This window comes from Poecilia formosa, unplaced genomic scaffold, assembly GCF_000485575.1.
Source record: "Poecilia formosa unplaced genomic scaffold, Poecilia_formosa-5.1.2 Scaffold440, whole genome shotgun sequence".
In the NCBI taxonomy this organism is placed as follows: domain Eukaryota; kingdom Metazoa; phylum Chordata; class Actinopteri; order Cyprinodontiformes; family Poeciliidae; genus Poecilia; species Poecilia formosa.
In genome coordinates, this window is record NW_006800379.1 from 192,885 (window position 1) to 217,279 (window position 24,395).

Here is a 24,395-nt window from a genome sequence, read left to right on the forward strand (position 1 = left end):
AAATGTTAATTAAAAAAAAAAAGGTGGGGGGAATCATAGTTAGTGTGACAAGAAGTGAAAGCAGATATTTAGCAAAAACAAGGAACAGCAGGCAGAAGATATTTCTAATCTTTTCATCAGGTTTTTAGTTTTAAAAAGGGAAAGAATGGCAGGTTGAAAGGAAGAGGGATGTTTTTGTGCATCATGACACACATTCATACTCACATAGCGTGTAGCCGGCTGAAGACAATGAAACAAACAAATAAAAAAAAAATGTAGAAAATTAAAAGAGATGAGCAGCAAATATGCAGGAGAATAATGGGGACAAGCAAACGCCCACATAAAAAAAATAAGCACTCGCAGAAACAAATCGTCTCAAACCAAAGTGCTCCGTCAGCACCAAAAACTTTTCTGCCAACATATCAGAAGCACGAACAACAAGCGAAATGCGAACTGAGGCGTTATGCCATCCGACAGGAATCGGAGATCAAAGTCGAGGGATGAAAACTGTGGAGGTTTGCAGGGAGTGGCGGCGACGCGGCAAACCCACCTTGTTGTAGTAGTGGATGTGAACCGTGTGCCAGTTTCCGTCGCTCACGCCGCCGAGCAGGAAGGGGCTCACCTGAGTGGACGACTCACCTGGAGGCGGACGGGGAAAGACGTGTTAAACCCGAGCAGGCGGCATCGTGGTTGTGCCTGTTCGTCACAGAAACGCTTTACTTTCGAGAGCGACGCAGGAATGCGGCCTGCTCTATGTCCCGATTAAAATAAATACAGCGATCTATGCGACTCCATGTGCAAAATAAACGAATTTTCACTCAACAACATTACTCTCTTTGTTTTGAGTCAAAGCGTTTCCTCCCTGGAGGCACAAGGAGACAGATAATTAGATATTATCGTCCCTGCAGGGAAATTCCTTTCCAACAGCCTGAGCATGTTCATGAGGCATGAACAAAAATTACAGCTTTATGAGAAAAATACAGTAGACGTATGCGCTATATTTACACTCTCGTAAAGCTTCCTTCTGGGAACACAGACAGTGTTGAGCAGAGCCTCACTCCTCTGCTGATGACGTACCTGTGGAATATTTGAAGACCACTTGTCCTTCTTGGATCTCCAGCGCGATGAAATCGTGTTTCTCATTGAAACGTCCGTTGTAGAAGAGAAGGCCGCTCTTCTCCAGAGTGGCAAAACTGGACAAGACACACACACACACACACACACACACACACACACACACATACGATTCATCCAATAAGTATTAGCTAACAGGCATTATCATAGTTTTACGAACCATCAGGAAGGTTAAATGGATACAACCCAATCGTCCCATGAGAATACATTTTTAACTCCACCAATGTTAAAGGTCAGCTTCGGTTGTGTTCAAGCTAAGAGATAATTAATGTGTGATACGGCTGAACAAACCATAAAGTCTAGAAGGTTAAATTTTATACAATTACAAATCCTTGTTAATGTTTTCTTACAGTACAGAAAAGCTGCAATGTGTAGAAATCTACAGAGAAGAAAAGCTTTCCATGGAACGTAAGATAATCCGTCATAAAACCTTATCTGGGGACAGTTTCTCATCTACATGAACTCCAGTCTCATCCTTGTGCATCCGACGTGTCATTGTGCCATCTTTTAATGCATGCAGATCAAATCTCTACATGCCTCCAGAAACAGCAGGATAAAAAAAGGGAACATCCTGACCTTTGTCTGCAGAGTTAATGTATCAGAGATGCACACAACTAGAGGGAGCAAACATATGCAAAGGAGCTTGCTTTACATCTTCTAGATAGCGTAATTACTGTTGGGGGAAATTCATTATTTGAACTCCTCATCAAAACCAAGTGACTTATTCCCACTAGCGATAAAACTGCATGAATAAATATTATGTCGTCGTTATAATTCCTTTTCCTAAAACTGGTTCAACTCGTCAGTCGGCTGTGACTTCAAGCAGAGCTGAAGAAATGAAAAATGTCTGGAAAAAACAAAACAAAACAAAAACAGCTTGTAGACTCACATTTTTCCCCAACTGGGCTGTAAATATGTTTCTACCTCAGGGTAAAACGTTGTGTTTTCATATCTCAATTCAGCAGCGTAATAATTATCAATACTTTAACACAGTGGGTTACAAATACAAGAACCTTTGTAGTTGTAAACAAAGATCTAACCTATGTGACAAAACACAGAAAGTCGAAGAAACTTAGAAACTACGACTGTGCCGTCCGTTTCTAGGCTCTTAATTGGATGTTTCAGGGCACCTGCGTATAGGCGAGCAGGACAAAAACTATTTCACAACTGAAGACTTTTGTCATCCAGTTTTTGGTAGAGAGAGAGAAAAGAGAAAAACGATAAATCGTGCAAGCGGAAATTATTGCGCCTGTTTTAAATTTATCATGTGATGAATTGATTTATCGCTTATTGCAGCAGAGCTAGGAGCGGCCAGCATCAATCGGTCCACCTTCTATAAAGGAGTAACGTTAACAGATTTGTTAAAAGCTCATAAATTAAGTCTCTCCTTAAGAAAGACCCCCTGTTAACCCTTAACTTCATTCCTCCACTTATCACCGCAACACAAATGGACGCCACAAATCAATAGAACAAATCAGACGCAGCGCTTTAAGGCACCAACGACTGACGTCTCCCAGAAGCCACTAATGGTGGCCGTATCAGGCCAGCAACAACCCCACGGGCAACATCACCTTAGCAACTATCGTTAGATGACTTCACCCATGGCAACCATCCCATAATCCTGCATGGCCACTCCTTGAGATCTCCCTTGGAGAACCAATCGGCATGTTAAGAGGCTGCAGACAAATGAGCGTGGGGGTCGTAGCATATTATTAGAGTTAATCAAAAGCAGACAGAGCAAGACTGGAAACTATAGTTAATTGGTAGCTTGTTAGTAAACAATGTTCTGGCAAGCTCATAAGCCTTTATATATGCATGCATTTACTTCACAGAAGCAAAAACAAATCCTTTTATTAGCCTTTGGTAATTAAATAAGTTGGATGTTTATGTCTAACGTCATGAAAAAAAAACAAAAAAAAAACCACAACTTATCAGCTCTGGTAACGAAGCTTTTTATTTCCCTGATTTGACATGAAAAGAATGAGGTCACCCATGTTTAAGCCTAAAGGACAGGAGACAAAAACGGGAATGAGATGTAAGATAAGAACATAAATTTTAAGGACAGGAGGCCAAGGAGACGCTACTGAAACCAGCAAATTGGCAGATGAAAGAGAAGTGTGTGGAGAAACGTCCCTCCTCAATGGAGGAAGTCGGCAAAGATGAGTGACAAGATTGATCTCACATACCGATGAAATAAATACATTAAAGAGAAGATGCTCTGTGAGGGAAGCCAGAATCAAAGACGAATACTTCTGCATCTCAGTCTGACGGAGGCTGGATGATGAGGTACGGGAGCAGACAGGAGACAAGCTACAAAGAAAGACTTTCTAATTGTGCGCTTTAAACTCTACTGACCTCAGTGAAATGGAGAGGTGAAATCTCTGCCTGAGGCCCCGGAACATGGCGAAGGATTTGGGTGGGAAGGACCTGGCGGTGACGGTGCAGTACGGCCGCTCGTAGCCTCCCGGCGGACACTCGCAGCGGAAACCTCCGCCGGAAAGCTCCCGACACGTCCCTCCGTTACGACACACGCCGGGCACGCACCGACCCTGCCTCCGGTCCAACTCACATCGGTCACCTGAAGAAAGGAAAGTAAATCATCAGTTTACATGTTAACGAATGAAACAGCTGAAATTAAACCTCTAGAAAGTACAGATTTGCTGTAAAACAGTTCTTGGAGTTATCAGATGTTTAAAAAAAAAAAAGGAACAAACACCCTGAAATACAGAGATCCTTTTCAGGAAATATTTCTTTAAAGTGGGATAAAAAAAACAACAACAAAAAAACAAGCCAGTGAAAGCAGATGCTTTAGGCGAGCATCGTTCAGACGGGCAAACATTCTGGTTAAAACTTGTGACTCAGATTAAATACTCTTTAAAATGAGGCTGATGAGGCACTAAGTGAGTGCTCGGGGAAAATGCATCAGAAAGGGTCAGAATAGCAGATTAGATGTATTCTAATCCTGAAAAACGTGTAGCTGGATTATTATATACTACCTTTCAGAAGTTTAGTCACACTCTTCAGGGGAATAGTTAATGGATTTATTATGGGCTCCTAATGATTTATTTCAACCATTTCTTTTTTAATTTTGTGCAAAGAAACTTTAATATGTTTCATTTTGAAAGACATGAACAAAAAACACAGTAAAGTAAAGTCAGGGCTTGTCTCTTCAAAAACCAGTTCTGACCAGTCATGTAGAAATCCTTAACGAAAGGCACTGAGGGTTTATGGTAAGGAGAGGAAACACAGGCTTTTTAAAAAGTTCTTAATTCAAGCAGTGATAAACCAGGTTGGTTTTTTTCTCCACACCAAACAGTTAACATTTATTTTACTAATTGGGGAAAATGAAGGTAAAGCTATTTACAAGAGTTCACCTGCTGGTTTTGCCATGTGGAGGAAGCACTAATTGGAGAAAAGAAGAGCCCACTTGGTTAATATGTGTTCCTGTTATCAAACAGAAGGGTGACAGAAAAATTTGGTGAAGGATGTATCCAGTCACAATGTCTTATGGGGAAACATGACTAGCATCATCAATTCAACCTGACCAGATTTTGCCCAAACTATCTCAACTCGCTTCTTTCAATGTGGAACAGCAGCTCTGCACAGATGATGGACATACCTCTTCTGCTGTATTCATGATCCCTTTTCTTCGGTCGTGACTCAGAAAAGATAAAAGGTCAGTCAGAGTGAAGACAGACCAGAAAATCTGGAGTTTGATGTTTTCAACAAGACAGACCTTCTCAGTGCCTGCAATACTGCAAACGTTGCACCAACCTGTCCATCCTTCTCCAAAACCACCCACTTGAAAAAACACACAAAGACACATGAAGCCCTCCGCCTGACGTAGAGACCGACCCCCCAACCCAACAAGAGCAGGTTGAGGACCATTGGCTCAGACCTAACAAAGCTGACTCTCACTCTGTGCGCCGCTCCACTGCGAGACGAAGGTCACGGCTCGACGGCGCCAAGAGATCGACATCATCTGCAAAAAGCAAGGATGATCCCCAAATTACATGACTATGCCATGAGATCCTGTTATTGAACACGTTACTCTGGCCACATGGGCGTGGATGTTGAATATTATGCGGTTCATAAGCTTCTAAAGACCCGGGAAATTGATCATGTCTTTTGGTTTTGAAACCATAGAAATTCAGATATGCAATCAGCTAATCAGTCTCTCTGCTGCTCTGTGGATCATCAAATACTGCGTGGTTCTTGAAAACCTTCTGATGAGTTAAAGGAGGTTTTCCAATATGGGAGTTTTTATAATTATTTAACACATATGGCAGTGGTTTATCAGACTGCTAAAAAAATTTCCATTCCTCCTTGATTAGAGAATGGATGAAGCTATGCTAATTTCTAGCCGCGGTTGCATCAGGCTAATATTTTCCATTCCTTGTAAAAGAAATCAAAATTACATTTGAAAGTTTCCTCCTTAAAGCCATTAGATATTCTGAGGCTGTTTGAAACTGAAGCTGCGTCTCTGCAGGATAAAAAGAGAAAGAAACATTTTCCTGTTGACTCAGTTCTGTTTCTTTGGAACTGGGTGGCAAAACAAAAACAAACAGCATGAACAAATTTGCAGACGGGAATAAACACAAATTTGGCTGCGAGTCAAGAAAGTGCTAGTCTGGGGTGCTTTAGTAAGTTTGAACCCCTCTTGGTCCCACACACACACATGCAGACAAACAGAAGCACTGCAGAAATAGATACATAGGGAAGCACATTGACTTTCTCTTTTCACCTTTCCTTGAGCGCATTTGGACACACACACTGTCTGACATTTAGCAGCTGCACACAAAGAACACCCACACACACTGCCCCCTCGCATCGGCAGAGCAGACGGGTTTGAAAGTAGCCTAAAGACAGATGGCTCCTTGAGGACCCACTTTAGAACCTGCTGACGGGCCCAAAATACACACAGACAGTGAGATACCAGACAAAACGAAACCAAATTGCTAACACATCAATAATTAACACAATGCAGATATATTTTATATCCAAAATGGACATAAACACTTTATTTCCCTCTCTTTCTACCTCATACACACACACACACACACACACATCAACACATACATGGATCATTGCCCCTGCCCTCCAGGCTGTCGGGTTTGATCATGTAACTGTCTCTGCTGGCACTTTGTTTTTGCTGCTTTTAGATGCCAGAGAAGCCGCTGGCAGCGACCTCACATCTTTACAGGGACACACACACACACACACACACACACACACACACACACACACAGCACTGCAGCTGTGAGTCAATAAAAGTCCTCACCTTTCCCCGTGATCAATTAGATGTAAATTTGACACGACACACGCAAGACACGGCCACTTCCAGACCGCCATCCCACATGCAGTGGAAAAACACACATTCAGGGAAACGCATAAAGATTCTGCAGGGCGAGTCAAAGAAACACACCGAGAGGAAGGCTGGAAGAGCTCACAAAGTCATGTCTGATTCGCATGTTGATACGGAGTCTGTCTGACACAGGACAAATCGAATGGCACGCTGTTATTTCTAAAGCTTTTGGAGCTTTTACAAGTACATTCAGCTGCTTTGTGGCATTTCTCTCCGATCTGATCTCAGCAGTCAGCAAGTATTCTCTGGACTCTTGATCATTTCCTGTTGATTTGAACCATGATTTCTCCTCGCAAATGTCTTCACAACCATTTCACTTTTCAAGAAATCCAGACTATTGACGGGCCAACTGTTAGCGGTGCGTTCACAAACCTCGCCTTTTTTTGAAAGAGTGTCGAGAGAGAGACAGACAGAGAGAAATAGAGAGACAGAGAAATGTGAAAAACTTTATCAGGGTGTGAATATTTGGCAGTATAAAGCATCAAATCCTTGTAAAAACAATATAATAAACCCGCTGCATTTGTTAGCACCCATCTGATCTCATCAATTAATAAGTGGTCTCTGTTTCTCGAAGGCTATCGCCGTTTTATCCGAGCCACGTTTTCTTCCACATATCACTCTCTCGCAGTTTGTCCACTCTGCTTTTAATCACCCCGTTTCTCCGCCTCACTTAATTTGCCATGGGCCCGCATCTTCCCGAATTTGGCTGACAAGCACTCTCTCTTTCACACCGCGGCTGCGTCAACCTCCACCCCCAGGGGGGATGCGAACGCTCTCACCCATACAGAGAGACACTCAGACACAATCTCAGCTCAGCTTACAACGACCCGGCGACGATTCAGAATGATCACATCTGTCAGGCCGTGTTTTGCCTTCCCTCGTACCGTCGGTCATCGCAGGTTAACTCTACACTCGCCTGTGAGTGCACACAACAGGGAAGCAATGATATTGGAGAAAATAAAAAATAAGTAAATAGACTGGGAGAACCACCACTCCATATTCCTGCCTTTGTTTGCAGCAACCACTCATCCGTAGAGACCCTCTCATTAATATTAAAATAAATAAATACGCATTAATACTCATGAATTATGCGTGAGGTGAGACCTTAACACAGACAACTGCAAACGCATCCACACACACACACACACACACACACACGCGCGCAGACATACACTGTTTATTATGCACACAGAGTTGAGCTCAAGTTGACAGACAGAAAATAAATTGGCTAAAGGAAGACAGTCAAAAAGGCAAAAAATAAAACATATGTGCATGCAGATGCACAACATCAAAAAGAGAACAAAAATCCGCATCCAGAGGAATGTATACCTTGTAATTATAGTTAGAAAACCAGCAGACACAGTTTCTCAGACTGAATCAAAGATGGGTTTATTTCTTGTCTCGTAAAGGCGTGAACTCCGTCGAGGCTCCCACTGATCATCAGCAGCGCGACACACACAACGTTAGAGTAGGGAAATGCTGTGCGGTTCCTCATGCAGATGGACACAAAGGTCAAGCGATTACTAAACAGTGGGAGTCCTATTGCAAGAAAGCACTTAGAAATTCATGCAACAAAAAAAAAAAGCACACATAAGCTGCATGCACAGATGGTTTTTAATGAGCATACCATAATGGAAGCGAGCACGCCCACACAGCCACACAGGCGAGGTGGCATTTAATAGAAACATGCAGCCGAACAAAGAAGAGCATATAGAGTGAGACGCGACACGCAGACAAGCCCTACTGAAGGCAAACGGGGAAAATTACAGCAACATGTCAGGTGGGATCATTAAACTTTTTACTCCACTTCACTGCCACTAATAACTGCTTTGGCAGTCCCAGGTTTTAACAAACATAAAGCAGTTTGACAGCTCCACTGACTGTAATTGGGTCGCTTAAAATGTTCAGCAGCACAAAGAAGAAGAGAGAAGACTAATGTGTGTGTGTGCGTGCGTGTGCGTGTGTGTGCGTGCGTGCGTGCGCGCGTGTGTGTGTTTAGATATAGATAAACGCTACATTATACCGGATGTGAGCAGGTTTATGGAAAAGGCCTCAGATCGTTTTGATGGTTTTAAATCATTTGATGCGACTCTTTTGACTGTTTGCTATGGGAACAAAGAGTGATACAGCACTCCCCCGTCCACAGGCTGTTATTGGACACTGCTGGTCAGCTGGCTGAAAAAGACAGCTACTATCGTCTTTCCTCGCTTTCAAGCAGATCAATGTGGCTGTTTGGAAAAAAATATTCAAGCTGTGAAAAACACAAGCAGTTGTGATGTGCAAGCTAAAGGAGCACAGCTCATTGTTAAACCTGTCAATGTGTCATATTGTTTTTGTGGTAAAATGAATACATTTTTGTTTTAAGCTGACACAGAGTACACAAAGCATATTTTTATAGTGATACAAGGAAATTGTTTTGTTTTTTTAACATGATATTAATTTACACAGATGTTTAGCACCAAAGTATAGCAAGATTTTAAGAAGTTATGGTTTATTTATTTATTTTTTTAATGTTATGGTTTAAAGTCTGCTGGAGTGATTGGTGTTGTTTGTGAACCAGTGAGTAATGCTCTTCTATAATAAAAATGTTTTTTAGAACCATAATCAAAGCTTTTTCGTGCTTTTGACTCCCAAATCCTTTACTGGAACCAAAACGCTTTTCTACATACAAAAAAAATACATATATAAAAACATAAACAGTTTCACCAAAGCTAAATTACCAGCAGTTACCCTGATTTAAACAACGGTTAATAAATTAAGAGTGCGAAGCAGCTGAGTGCAGGCTAGCTACCTTTGCAGGTAGCCTCAAACTAACCAGCTACATCAATGTGTTCAGCATGAGAATCTCATTCCAGCTCATGCCTGGAGTTAATATTTCCATGTATCCCGTCTACGTTTTCACTGCACAATCCAGCTTGTGCGATTCTCACACCTTGTCCAGAATTCAAGAAACATATCAAGACCTCAGATTAGTTTTCTGCTCCCAGTTTGGATTTATTACTTCATTAATCTACTGTTATGTTCTCGTGTTCCCTCCCTGCATCCTCATGTTTCTTCCTTGCTTACGTCTTTCTACAATTCCCTCCGTTCCTGCTCTCTCTTTCTCTTTCTCTCCGTCTCTCTCCAAATCTCACCCTTTCTTTTTTTCCCTTTTCTTCCTCTGCGCCTGCCTTAATGCATTCACACCGCCCCTTCATTCACGCAGATGTTTTATTCATCAAAGCGGGTATTCTTCAACCACCCCCCCGGCATCTTGCTTCGCTCCGCCCCATCGCCCTCTTCCTCCTCCTCCTCCTCTTCTTCCTCCAGCCCAACACATGGTGCGTCCCCAGAGGCCAGCACGCTCCCACTTGCTTCCCCCTACTCCTTCCTAATGCACTTGCTCTTCCTTACTTGTGGGTCTTTACGAAGCTTAGACCACATGTAGTGTTTTAGCTACTCATTTAAAACAAAGTTTTAAGTTATGCAAAGATTCACATTTTTCAGGGTGGGACAAAACCTTCTCAACCGATGCGCCGCGAGCAAGCGGAAAAAACTTGCAAAAAAAAAACAAAAAACGTACGCCGTACAAAACTGGAACAAATGTTTCGGCTAGAAGTAAAACACAGGCGCCGTTTGAAGAGGCTGTGACTTTGATGTATAAAATCAATAACCATAAACACAGTCTGCTGCGCCCTTTCGACGGGAATCAGAGCCGAGAGGCATAAATAGAGATGATGTCATGAAACGACACTGGCCAGCCGACAGCCTGCAGACTGATCATCTCAGGGATGTGTCATCCAGAGGAAAGCTGCTGTCAAACAGCCTGGCAGTGTACTTTATTATTTATTAGTGTGGCAGTGATCTCACCACTGCGGCGGGTCTTTGTGCGGTGCCAGTTTATTCCTTTCAAATCTCGGGGCTTTTTTTTTGTAAAATCTGAAGGTCTTCTTGAGAACGACTCGTCAGACTTGAAGAAACAAAAGCACAGGGGAAGAAGCATGTGGTCTGGGTTAAGTTAACATTATCGTTCAAAATCAATTTCGGTAAAAGCATCATCTGGTACAACACCTTGCAAAAATAACCATGCGCCCACAACCTGTCCACATTTTTGCCACAAGCAGGCATTTCAAGGTATTTTATGTGATCGAAGAACACAGAGAGCAAATCTGTAAGGTGAAAGGTAAGGGTCACGGGTCGTGCAAAAAAAAATCTCTGTCCCGCTTCATCAGCACTTTGTAGAAATTCGTTTTATTTCAATTACAGCAACAGGTATTTTCTGGTGTGTCTCAAACAAGCTTTGCACATTCAGAAACTGAACAGAGCCTGCATGCAGGACAACGAGTTTGATCACCGAACCTTCTTGCACATGTTTGCCGACTCGGCTTATTGTGGAAACCTGCAAACGATGGTTTCCTCGATGCTCGTCTGTCAAAAAAAAAAAAAAAAAAAAGCAGGGCTGGGAAATGTTAGAAAAACAAGCAACTGGTATGTTATTGTTTAAATATGACATTCATATTTTGCGATTCTTCTTCTCTTTCTTCATTGTCGTGTCTCTAGGCGTCTTTTCTGTGGCGTGTCAGTAAAAGCAATGGGAGTTCATAACTGGAACATGAATGTATAACATTTAAAGCCCACAAAATATTCTTTGCAGATCAACATGGTTCTCATGTTGTGACTTGGGTTAGTAACTTTATTAAGAGGTACCAGTAGAAAAAAAATGCTAAAAGTTTACGTAATTTTCCTCTTAATCTGCATTTTTGCACTACTTTGTGAAGATTTATCACTTAAAAGTCCAAAGAAATACTTTGTCCGTTTTTGGATGTGCCATGACAAAAAAATGTGAAAGGTGAAAGATAGACTGTGCTGTACATATTTGTCCTTTTTATATTGTAATACAAGGAAATTATGTTTTTTATTATTATTATTATTTTTACATAACATTAATTTATACAGGTGTTTAGCACCAAAGTATAACAAGATTTTTATTTTCTTTTTTTAAAGTCTATTCTTCATCCTTTGGAAAACAGGAACATTGAAGATAACTTACTTTCTACTTTATTGGTACAGGAATGGCAAGGTTATGTGAATTTTCACAGACTCGATAAAGTTTTGATCTGAATTTTTCACTTTTAAAAGAAACCAGAAATGCCCTGGAGGAGCCTGAACCTGCACCTCACAGCTCTCGGTGTTATCTTCCTAAAACAAACCCTGCCTCCTTTTCCTGTCCTCACCAAACTCTTTTATTCATTTATCCCACTTAGTTCAGCAAATTATGCCCACTGCAGTAAGATTTTATTTTTTCCATTCAACATGCATATTTTAAATAGTGCCTATTGTGTATTTAGACGCCCCTGTTTCCTCCAACTACTTGAAAAACGGATCGCTTTGAGAACTGATGGCACTCACTTAATTCTCTGCTGCCGGGTCTCAACGCACGAGAGACACAATCAGTCACTCGGTTAATGACCTCTATAATGAATGTCACTCGCTGAATCCATTCTATACCATTATCTCTTTTGGTCCCTGGCTCTCCTGTCTTTGAACGGTTTTTATCTTGACCAACAACCTGCTGCCCTCATCTTCCTCTCCAGCCGTCGTCTCAAGCTGTTTGTTTCTATTTCTAACTCATCTCCCACTTTAAACATTTTATTCAAGCTGCTTTTCTTCAAAAATTTTTTTTCTTCAACCTGTAATCTTAACTCCGATTCTTGAAGCATCAGTCATTTCCTCAGAGTCCTACGCATTTTATCTCAGCAGCGATTTCTTTCGGCGTCACTTTCATTGCATTTTCTCCCAGCTGTCAGACTCGATTTACAACTAATTGAGTTTGCATTTGTTTTACTTTCTCTCCTCACTCTTAACTTAAAAAAAGTCAGACTGTTGTGCCCTGCAAGTCTTTAATAGGGTATTTGAACACTGAAAAACAGCACAAATACTCTCTAATAAACAAGGATCAGCTATTCTAGTGTTTAGACCACTGCAGAATTTAAATAACTAGTTATTGTTTCTCAAATGATTTTCTTTAGACTTTTACAACCTTTTGCTCAAATTCACAGAATAAAAAGGACAAAAGAAAAAGAATAAATTGAACATGAAAATACGTTTCTTAAGAAGAAACTAGGAAATTCTTGCCTCATCAAAATAATTGATGTAAAACATAGATTTTTATTTTTTTTTTGCAGTCCTAAGAGAGTTTTCAGTGTGCTGCATAATTAGCTCTATAACCTTTACACCTGGCTCTGTGTTTGCACTCATTCCTGCCTCTGGCTACTTTACATTCACATCTCATCCAAACATAATTTCAGAAATACATGATGCAAAATATTAGACGTTTCCAAAATCTGTGCACTATCCTTCCATATTTTTGTGTCTACTCATACTTTATCATTTTTTTTTTGTAATTGTTGACTAGTTGCTGTAATGCCAATAAAGATATAGTTTTTTTTATTTATTTATTTATTAGATGGCCATCTTAGAATTGACAAAAGTGTAAATCAAAGCTGATACTTTTTTTCCAAACAGGTACTCCTTATACGCCATGTTAACTTTTGTGACGTGTTATTTTAAAGAAACTATAAAACAAAATGTATTCTGTGTCCATCTTTGATTTCCTGTCTCTTGTCATTTCGTCCAGTCTGAGTAAAGATCACAGTCTACCCTTTTTGTCTTCTCCATTTATAAATCCTCCTCTTCCCAACTGTCTCCTCTTCCCACGTCGCTTCCTGTCTTGACTTTTAAACCCGGTCCATTTTCGTGATAAAAAGCAGCATTTGCTTATTTCGAGCATTTTTCTTCTCGAGCTTCATCCGGCTCTCTGTGTGGGATCCGTCTCCTCTCCCTATCGGCAGGATTAGATTTCTCAGTCTAACATGCATGTCTACTTTATCACACCCAAAACTAATCTGATCTCTGCCTACCGCATTTCTTCTCCAGCTTGTTCTGTGCTACTAACTCCTATGTTGTGCTTCTACCTCCCCTGGTGTAAAAATACAAATTGCTTCTGCAGAACCAACAGATTTAATTTCTGTCTGTCCTCTCTTCTCGCCGTTCACCAGTTTATCCTTTCACAAACTAATTTAGTGCGGATCCTCGCTTCCGTCTTCCTGACTTGCGTCTCCCTTGCATCTCATGAATTTTTTCTTTGTATCGTTCAGCTCTGCGAGGCGTTGCCCCCTGTGTTACAGCGAGTGTAATCACATATCTGCCCTTTCTGTCGGCTTTTATCTCCACCTGTAAGGTTCACTGTCTGCTGGGAACTTCCTGAAGCCACCAACTACTTTCAGAGCTAATAAATGGTGCGCTGCTATGTCAGAGATGCAGAGTATGCATTTTTATTTTAGGTAAAAGCTACTTCTGTTATAAATAAAAACCAAAATATTCTTGTTTTCTGTGTTTTCATAAGTTACCGTAACCTCATATATCACAAGGTATGATAAGATTTTGGCACAGTGAGTCAGTAGGTTCTCTAAAACTATCACTCAAGGCAAAAATCAATAAATCAATTAGATATAGAAAGTTGTCCTAAAAAGCCACCAGAAGGATTTTCCCATCATACAGAACAGTTTATGAAAAGATTGATGGATGGAAAAGTAGCAAGATACATTTTTTTAAATCATTAGATTTTGGAGCCAGATAACTCCTCTAACACCAAAACGAGCTTTTTACAACACGTCTCTAAAGTAAAAAAGCGCTATGAGCCATCTGGACCACCAGAGCACAACGCTGACACTCAAAAGAAGCAGTTGTTGTTAACAAGAAAAAACACTTTCTAATGGAAATATAACTCAAATCGATGTTACTTATTGGCAACACAGAAAGTGATGGAGTGAGCACTTTTACTGTCACTATAGATTCTCTATGCAGGAAATGTGTGTGAGTAAAGAGGGAGGATTTCTCCTCATCCAGCCTCTCTATTCAGAATACTTTTTTTTTTGCCTCCGGTGAATATGAAGCAATTGTAAAGTTGGCTTCCAGGGCTGAAGGACAGGAACATAACGCAGTTCATGCCAAATTGAAAACAAAAAGCTCCAGTGTGGGTGTTATTAGGGAAATATACTCTGTTTTAGTGAAGCTTGGGCTTTTTGTGCTTCTTTTTTTGTAAAACATATTGGCTGATCTCAGCAGATAGCGCCATTATAAATGAAATCAAAACAGTTTTCAACAAATGGTCCTCCTACACATTTACCCGCTATAATTAACGGCAGCCACCAATTGTTATCTGACGATGGTGTTTGATTGCAGCTGCTTTTTGAATTTTACGTCAGAACTTTAGCTTCCCTTGTGTAGGATGAGCTTGAAGTGGATTTTTTGGGGCTTACAGCAAGGTGTAAAAATGTAAAAGCTGACAGTCAAATTATTACAAGGTTTACGTGCTACAAGTTTATAAAACTGAGATTTTCAGCTGCTTCCCTTCACTGCTGCTCTTACACGGTACTTATAAGAAGTTATGGGCGCTGGAAAACATCTTGCATATCAGAGCAGATACGCCGAGCAGAACCTGAACAGACGATGTGTCTGCCTGATGGCAGCCAGAACTTTGGTTTTATTCAGTCATAGTTTATCACAAGGAGTTTATTCTCCACTTTTGGGAGTTACTGTACATACAATCTGGACTCCCAACAAAGAGCTTTCATATTTATCTGAATCTAACATTTTTGTAATTCAAACCAAGCTTATGCTCCAACACCAAACTCTAAACCTGTATCAACATCAACAATAGCCCTTACGTTTAATACCTTTACATTTGACAAGCACATTTTGATTGTACAGGAAGCGTATCTGATGATGGTCATGAATGTATTCGACTAAGTGGAAGGTTAGAAACCAACTTTTCGATCAGTTTTGCTCTTTGGCCAGCAGACATCCTCTGAGGTTTGGACTCACTAATATAAAACACCACAGCAGCTGTTTCATTCCCAGTTTAGATTAATTATTTAAGAAGGCAGATGTCAGGTCACGAGAAATTTGCAGGCGCTTAAGAGCTGATTTTTTTTTCAGTCAGTGAGTGTATTTCTCTTCTGTTTCCTTATAACATCAGACTTTTCTGTAAACTCAGTTGAGCCCATTTTGACCTAGTTTGGCATAACGTAGAACATGACATTGTCAAATTTTATTGTTATTTTTTATATTTAAAACCAAAATGAAATTTATTTCAAAAACATGTTTCCATGCAGATATGTTACTCCGGTGATGTTACATAAGATGCTGATGCTCCAACAAAGCCGCTGCCAGAAAACGTTGAGTTGCTCAGACGAGCTGAAGTAGAATGAGTTTAGGGTGCCTGCACTGCCACTGTTTTGGTAAATCACATAACACAGAATTTAGTCATTTTATCAGTGAGGACACTAAACCTTAACCAATCAGATGGAACGTAAACAGGAAATGCAACGGATTTGCCACTACTGGCAGGTTTGAAGACAATCCTCATTCTCACCGTTTGCCTCCGAATCCTCATTAAAGGCTCAGTTTAACCCATTTGTAAATCAAATGTGACGTGTTACAGAATGTCAAAATCTATCAAAAATCACTCATCCTGTACTGTTTCTACTAATCCCCGATGAACAGTTTAAGGCATGTGTCTCAGAAAAGTAAAACCTTGCGTTATGTGAAATCCCACATTGGAAATCGATATTTTAATACCCATTTGGGTTTTTGTTGCCTTCAAAGAAATGGTGGCATCTTTAAGCTTGGCACAAACAGATGAAGAAACTGTTAATGATTAAGTGAGTTTTCCCACAATGTGGGTTTATTATTTAATTCCTTGCTCACCTCTGGGGATCCAACTGGGGATATTTGAGAGAGTAAATTAGAATAAACCATCTACATGTCTCTTTTAAAGAGTTAAATTCTGGCTAAGCTAAGGCTGAATGTGTTTTGTTGTCACCCTGATTATTTTTTGTCTGACTTTTGTATTTTGTGTTTCTGAGTTATTTTTGTGTGAAAGTTGATTATTATTCTACATTTCTAATCTCCTCAGTTCCTTAGACTTGTTCCCTGCTGTTTCCAGTCCCTTGGTCTCTGCATTTGGGTCCTCATCAAATTTGAAACGTCACCACCACATCTTGTTTTCCCACAAGATGAGAAAACAATTTTTTAGATTTTCTTTGAAGTTAGGTTTAGGTGCAGCCTGCGCTACACTAATCTCTTTTCAGAGCTAGTGTGCTACAAAGGGACACCAGCGCAGTTGTTCACGCATCAAACCTGACTCAGATCTGATGCCGACTTCTGTTTCTGACTGAAAAAATAAAAATAAAGATACGACTCCCTCTGTGGAAAACCAAGGTTTCCAAGTGTTGATGAAAACCCCGGGCAAGCTCAGCTCCTGCCTGTGAGAGTGATCCATAGAGTTTCAGGGAAAAACCGAATCAAAGCCACAAAGAAAGGATAAGGGGGGGAAGGGGTAACGGCGGGGCCGGACGGAAAACCGAAAGAAACACAGAGCAAACAAGGTTAGTAGATGTCTGGAGATTTATAGGAGTTGCAGAATCAATTCGTCCCTGACTATTCCTCGTCATCCCTCTTTCTTTTTCCTTCAGTTTGCCCCGGGGCGGTGAGGAGACGCTACAACTCCCGACACCTACGCAGGAAGAGCTCAGCAACAACAGACCGGGCTGATTTCCCTTGTTCTCGCTCACCTCTCTTCATCCATTTCCCCCGGAAGCTTCACCTCTTTATTATTCTCACTCAGTTCATCCGTCTCCCTCCATCCACAACTAAAACCGTTGTCATACTCCGCCCTCTCCTTTCAAGCCGACTCCATTATTTCTCCATTTTTCTTGTTAAGTTATTGCAAAAACATTTTTCTTCTCCTTTTTAATATTTATCACTTTATTTTGCAATTATTTCTATCCCCTCTGTCTTCATTTATTAGACTTAAATCTTTTTTCAAAATAATTAACAAATCATAGTTTAGGATTTGGGAAACATCAAAAAGTTAAAAGGTTTTTTACTCACAGTAGGAAGTGACATGTGATGCCATAAATTCAACATCATGTCACTTCCTTCTCCAATAAACTACAGTGGGGAGAAAAAAAACTTGACCTTTGTGTTGTTGTGTTTCAATGCAAAGAATAGACATAATTGCTAAACGTGAATTGTATTGCTAGTTGCATTTGGCTTGGTTTCAGAGCATTAACTCGTTCTCGTCAATCCCAGCTCCAAGCTCCAACTTCCATCAAATTATTTTCATTCACTGTCATAAAATCTACCACTTTAAAACATTCCCACATCTCTTCATGATTCCTCGTTTTTAAGTCGCTGCCCGTCTCATTTTCTTATTTTAACTGATCTCACATCACCGGTCCAGAGGAGCTCCGGTCTGGAAATCTGCATCCTTTCTGGTAATGTTTTGGTGAGATCCGCCCACACACAGACCAAACTTTTTACCGCATTTCTTTCCCGGTAAATAACTTTTCTCTCCTAAATCCGATTATCTGAAATGATCTCCACCGCTTTCCTATTTCTCCCTAATAAAGATTTTATTACTTCTTCTCACTCATGTTCCCGTCAGCTCTACTTCTCAGATTTCTCTCCATCCTATAATCCTGGGCTCCTTCATCTCTCTTTCACTTTGTCACGACACTTCTCTTTCTGCTCTCCTCATTTCTTATCTCTCTGCTCATCTCATCTCATCCCCTCCCTCCGTCTCGGTGGGAGGCTGGAAAACGCTCCGTCTCGCTCATGAAAGAGAAGTGCCGCATCCTTCTTCCAGCTCTCTTTTGACTCGAAATAAAAAGAAATGTAAAATATCCCCCAGACTCACATATAGTCGCACACAACCTAGCCTCCATACTCTCTTATATCAAGTCAATGGCTGAGGCAATATAAAGGGACAGAGAAGAGGGATGATGTCTTGAAAAGAGTTTGGTGTATTGGGCAAGGTGAGAAAAGATGCAGCAGCTTTTGTGTCTGGGTTATAGCAGGCGAAAAGATGACAAATTAAAAAATAGCAACTGCCTCTGTGTGTGTGTGTCTGCATGTGAATGCCTGTGTGTTACAGACAAAGTAACAGGTAGCTCGGGAGGAGGAATATGTGTGTGTGTGTGTGTGTGTGTGTGTGTGTTTTCATGTTGTTCGGCTCAACATGACAAAAGAGAGAAAACGGAGTGGATCAAAAAGGAAGTCAGTGTGGGACAAGAACAAAGAATCCCTGACAGTTTGCGTTACTTTACCAGAGCACACTTAAAGACGTAAAACAAAAACAGAGGGATGCATTCGCTGCTCCTTATTTTCATCGCGTCTTCAGCTTCTACATCAATAATGTGGAAGCAAACATTGGTTTGTTTCTACCTCTAATGTCTATGTGTTTTTTTATTTTTTATTTTTTTATTAAATCAAGTAATAATTCAAATGCCTTCAAGTTTTCAAACATTTATGTCAGGGTTAGCATATTGAAAAAGAATATATAAAAAATGCATCTTGGGTTTTGGGTTAAAAAAAAAAAACAGTTAAAAGAATTAAAGAAAGAAATTATAAAATGAATTGCAAAAGTTTGATTGTGAATTTTTTTTTTTCATTCACACAGAACTAAACATGGTGCTGAAACACCCACAAACAACCAACATGATGTTTGAGCTAAATGTACTTTAGCTCGTTGCAAAGATGCAACAAAGTTTTTGTTGTCATGAAAAAGATCCTGTTAACATTCTTGGAGTGCAAAACAGACCCTCAGAATGCTACTGCCACCCCCGTGCTTCACAGTTGAGCTGAGTGTTTGACTCTCTGCAAATATGTTAAGCTTTAAAGCAGAGTTTTCCCAAACTGTGGGGCGCGGCCACAGGGGGGGCGCCGTGCCATTGCAGGGGGGGCGCAGGAAGCCCTCTGGATGAAAAAAACAAACAAAACATGAACACTGTATGCACTGGGTTTTTACCTTAGAATGGCCAACTCTCTGTTATTCCTATATCAATTTGATACAGTAGAGGCTTCCACACTTCCCATATTTGTGTCCTCTGTCACTTTTATCAGCAGTTAAAACTGTTTAATCCGTTGTTAACATGTTGTAACCTGTTTTTCCGAGCCGCCTTTAAACGCAACATGAGCGCTACGACGCTCGCACTGGGTTTCCACCTGTGAAGGAGACCTGCTGCTGCTGGGCGGAGCTACGTAGGTTTGTGTTAGAATCACGGCAGCAAACCAGCAAAACGCAAAGAACTTTTCACAGTTTTTCCCTCCAAACTAACCGACTGAGTTGAGTAAAGCTGCTGGATGCAGGTAATGTTAGCTAAAAGATGACTAGCTAATATCAATACAGAACCTTAAGCTTAACAAGTAGCCTGTAGGCTACTGGTGTTGTCTATTTTCAGCTACGATTCATTTTGCTCCCAAAAAAGTTGATTTCCCCCCTTGTTCGTCTGGAGCCGGGGCAGAGTATAACAGGGAGTCTCCAAGAATCCACCCCCCACTCCCTTCGCTCACACACATCGTTCAACCAGACAGCTATTTGTAAGCCATAGGGGTGGGGGTACAGCAATAGTTTGGAAACCACTGGGGGGGCCCAGGAGAAAAAGTTTGGGAACCACTGCTTTAACATATTCATTATTTAAACTTTGGCTTCCTTCTTAGTTTCTGCTTTCTTAGTCCATATTGATCATGCCTTTCATCTGAGCGATACAGTTTGGATAAAAAATGTGAACAGAACTTTGTGCTTCAACAGAACAATAAATCCAATTAGCAATTTAATTGGAAGATATTTTCCCTGAAAAGTCTGCTTTGTTCCGAGACACCAACCTATTCAATGAAGCTCTACCTCTTCTGACAAGAAGACTGGTCAAAAATGCAGCTGAAATGGTGCTAGGGACAATAAGACTGTTTGTATTGTTTATGGGATTAGGTGTAGTTGAAAATCAGGCCACGCTCAATAAATAAATAATTAAAATGAATCACTAAAAGGCCAAAATTATATTATGACATTCATACACACGATGGTCTGAACAAAAAGTTCACTGGAACTAAACATGCTAAATATGACCAGTTATTAATCATCCCCTCACAAATGTGCCAATTAGTATGTTCAAAAGTCTAATGGTTCTGGTTACAATGACCTTCAATGTTTATATGCAATGAGCCTTGATTTTCACTACTGCTGCTGCTGCAACCCAATGAAGGTCCAGTTTATAGCCAAGTTCACACATCCTTTATAGAGTCCGATGTTTCATTGTAGCAACCAGTCAATATAAACCGTGTAGGTTGGGAAGTGCATGGAAAATCGGAGGCAGTAAAGCATGTTATGCCAACCGGAGCAGTCAGAACCAACACATGGATATTATAAAGGTTCAATACCAGAAGAGAAATCTGAAATCGCTCACATTTCAGAGTTTTCTATACCACAGATCAAGCTGTGCCTGCATCTCTTTCTTTGCCCTCATCCATGACTCTCTCCATCCCACTCACCGGTGTAGTCTTCACGGCAGATGCAGGTGTAGCCTCCTTCTCTGCGGGCACACACTCCTCCGTTCAGGCAGGGGTTGGAGTAGCACAGGTTGATCTCCGTCTCGCAGTAATCGCCCGTGAAGCCCACCGGGCACCGGCACCGCAAGCCGGCGATGGGATGGATCGGGCGGAACAAGATGGAAGACGACGAGATGAAGGGCGCCGAGCTATTGAAGTGCAGCACTGAGATGCATTTCATGTAGTTCTGGCAGGGCTCTCGCAAACACACGTTGTCATCGAATGGGAGAACCTTGAACAATGGAAGAGGAGAGAGGAAAGAGAAAGGTACAGACCATCATTGCTTAGTATGCAAGTTGCTTTCATCCCAATTTGTCAGATCCCTCTGTTAGCTGCGTCGCTGTAGATATTCACCGCCACCGGGATCAGGCCTCTGCACACATCATGTTCTCTCTTCCAGCTTTTCAGTTGTTATCTGAACTTTACAATTAAACCAGAACTGGCCGGCCTCCATCTAGCTCAGACTTCAGCCAGCTTTGCAAAAGCGGGAGCAGAGTTTGATGGAAACTTTAATGGCTCTTTTAATGGATATTCCTATGAGTCATAAAAAGCAGTGATGGAAATATTAAAACTCTTCCCTTGTGTGAAGCCGAATCAATAAAATAAAGCATGTTCCATTACAAACCAAGACCTTCAGCCAGAACCTCAATCACTGCTCAGTACTTTCTGTAAGCAGCATTGTACATGATGTGTGACTCTCTGCTCCAGGCATGGATGCATGGATGGATGGATGGATGGATGGATGGATGGATGGATGGATGGATGGATGGATGGATTTCAGAGTCTGGCTCATCAACTCCATGTATTTCCATGTATTGTTCCATGTTCCATGTATTTCTAATGTTTTCTAAAAGTTTATCAATTAAAACCATTTAATCCTGTCAAAATAAATCTCGTGATTAATTTGATTACTCTAAAACTGCTTGGTGCATGATCCATACTCTACTGGATCCTCAGCTGCATCTATACCTGCTCCTGTGTTGGTGAGGATGAGTGTTTACAGTTCTTCATCGTCACTGTGTTTGTATGAAATGACGCGCCACGTGTCATTGAGAAATTTTCACCGCCACTTGAATTTTTATCCTGATGTTGGCCATTTATGTTGAATGTTTCGGTTCTTTTTGTCCTTGAAAAACCTGTTTATTTCCTCAAAATGTCTCTCTATCCTGAGACACTTTTGATCGTGTCCTCTGTCCTGTTTTCAGCAAATCTGTCATCACTTCCTGTCTTTCATGTGCAAATATTTTCAGTTTCTACGGACAGATTTGCTCTCCCTGGAGAGCCTTTACTCTTTGATGTTGGGTTTGAAGCTGAATCTCCACTTATGCACTTTAAATTGCCAAATGATTTGTTTTTGATGTACACTTTTAAATTGTAAACGTGATTTGTTCTTTTTTTATTCTTTTCTAAAAACAAAAGTATTAGATTAAGATGGATGGCATTAGCGCCTCTCCATAAAATTCCTTCAGTACATATTAGAAATATTATACCGGGAATTCAACGATATGAGGAGACCTTTAAGTACGGTAGTCTGTCACCAAACTGTGTAAGAACAATTAATTTCCAAAAACCGCCCATTTTTTCCCCCATCAGATCTGGTAAATTAAATAAAAACTAAACTTGAATTCTTAAAATCAAAGTTCTTCTTTCATACCCATGCAGCCATACATAATTCACAACGCATCAGATTTCACACGTTCACATGTTCAGATCTGAGTTGTTGTGTTTTGTTTTTTTCGGTTCTGTGTGCACAGAATTGCTCAGGGCTGTGTAGACGTGTAGATAACTGATGCCCAGTGTTGTGTGCAGGTATGTGGATTTCATGCATGGTGACATATGGTGGTGATATTTGTGTACTCTTGCGTGAAGCCATATGGCTGCTGTGTGATTAGCATCTGGCTCGTGTTACTGTCAGTTCATATCAGATATTCCTTGGTAAGTCAAGAGAAATCTGAACTATTTGAGGTAGGTGCTTTAACAAACATACGTTCATCTCGACAAATGAGTATCATCTCCATTAAAGCGTGTCAGCACATGAAAGCATTAAGAGCTCTACAACTTCCTGGTAGAGAGTTGTGCTAACTTTGGACATGATGAACGAGAAACTTGGCTGACGTGCATCTTGAAATCCACCTCCAGATTCTTGACCCTTAACTTCCAAATGAAATGTACGCTTCACCTTCTCCTGAAAACAGTACTTTTGTCTCCCTTGACATTGATTCCAACGTTGCCTCTGGTTCAGGAGAGACCTAATACAAGTAACACCACAGGAACGTGGCTTTATTTACAATCTTCTCAAGACTACAGGTGTCCCTGTGGTGCCGTACTTTCCTTCTCTCCATTCAACCTTCGTTTCCTCCTTGTGGATAATGGCAATAGCTGTCTGTTGGGCAGCTGTTAAATCAACCGTTTTCCTTGCAGTTCTGTATTGAAAATATTTTTTTTTATTGGGGTAATGTAAAATTCAGAATTTTTGCAAGCCATAATCATCATAATGAACAGAAATAAACAAATAACTGTGCAATTCTACATGTAGCAGGTTTATGAGGTTCACATTTTGAACTGAATTACTGGTACTGAAATCTCTTAACTTTTTGGTTCTTTTTTTGTTTTATTGAGGTGGAGCTTCACATTTGTATTGTTTTGATTGGTAAAGTTTCTGCTTATTAGGTTCTATTTATTTTGAAAGTCAAAGACATTTCACTAATACCTAAAGAAAGAAAGTCAACATTTACAAAAGGGCTTAACTGTCTCCTTTAAATGTATTTTTGGGAATCTAAAACTAACTACGAAATTGATAAAGAATATATGGTTAGTAATAAACTTTTATCAACCTTTTCCTTTTTGAGATAAGCTTTATTCTGTTGTAAATACTTTTTTTTTAAAAAAAATCATGCTCAAGTAAGACACTAAGTATTGTTCAAGATAAAAAATATAAATTTGTTGTTCAGTAAATAAGGACACGGGACTAAGTGAAGCAGCTACTAGCCTGTTAGCTATGCATGAACATCTCTGTGTCGTGTGTCTTAATGTAAACAAACCTCCATCTGCGTCAGCGACGTCAGCCTGGGCCTGTTCAAATACAGCTGCTCCTCCAGCGTCTCGGAGGGGAAGAAATGGCCGCCCGGCAACGCGGCAGAGAAGCTGACGTTCAGGATGCGTCCCGGTGTCGCGTCCAAGTCCGGCTGGATGTTGAAGATGAAAACGTCCTCGACGGGCACAGAGAGAACCGCGGACACACCCTCCAGGAAGTTTCCGAGCAGCGGGGAGAGGAAGTGCTCCTGGGACATGTTCTGCAGGCGGACGGTGACGCTGCTTCCCAGCATGTCCTCTGTGATGATGAGGACACGCAGGACACACTGGGCTGAGATGCTGTGGACGCCGTCTGAAAAGTGAAGAAAGAGCCAAGAGGGGAAGATTGTTGGTGTGAATCCAAATCTGTTTTTTTTTGTTTTTTTTTTTGTTCACAAGCATATTTTAAAACATT

At 40.8% G+C, this 24,395-nt stretch overlaps 1 protein-coding gene across 3 annotated transcripts in view; it reads right to left on the reverse strand.

Annotated features, from left to right (window-relative positions):
* Nucleotides 1-24,395, reverse strand: part of celsr3 (cadherin, EGF LAG seven-pass G-type receptor 3) — a 101,629-nt gene that overhangs the window by 50,870 nt on the left and 26,364 nt on the right. For 2 of the 3 annotated variants that reach the window (XM_016663734.1, XM_016663733.1), the window contains exons 2-7: nucleotides 23,950-24,293; nucleotides 20,852-21,140; nucleotides 3,469-3,691; nucleotides 1,057-1,172; nucleotides 530-618; nucleotides 205-219 (exon numbers count right to left, since the gene is read on the reverse strand). In XM_016663734.1, the coding sequence (XP_016519220.1) occupies nucleotides 205-219; nucleotides 530-618; nucleotides 1,057-1,172; nucleotides 3,469-3,691; nucleotides 20,852-21,140; nucleotides 23,950-24,293 (1,076 nt within the window). The remainder of the gene's footprint in view (nucleotides 1-204; nucleotides 220-529; nucleotides 619-1,056; nucleotides 1,173-3,468; nucleotides 3,692-20,851; nucleotides 21,141-23,949; nucleotides 24,294-24,395) is intronic. The other variant, XM_007577420.2, reaches the window with a different exon arrangement.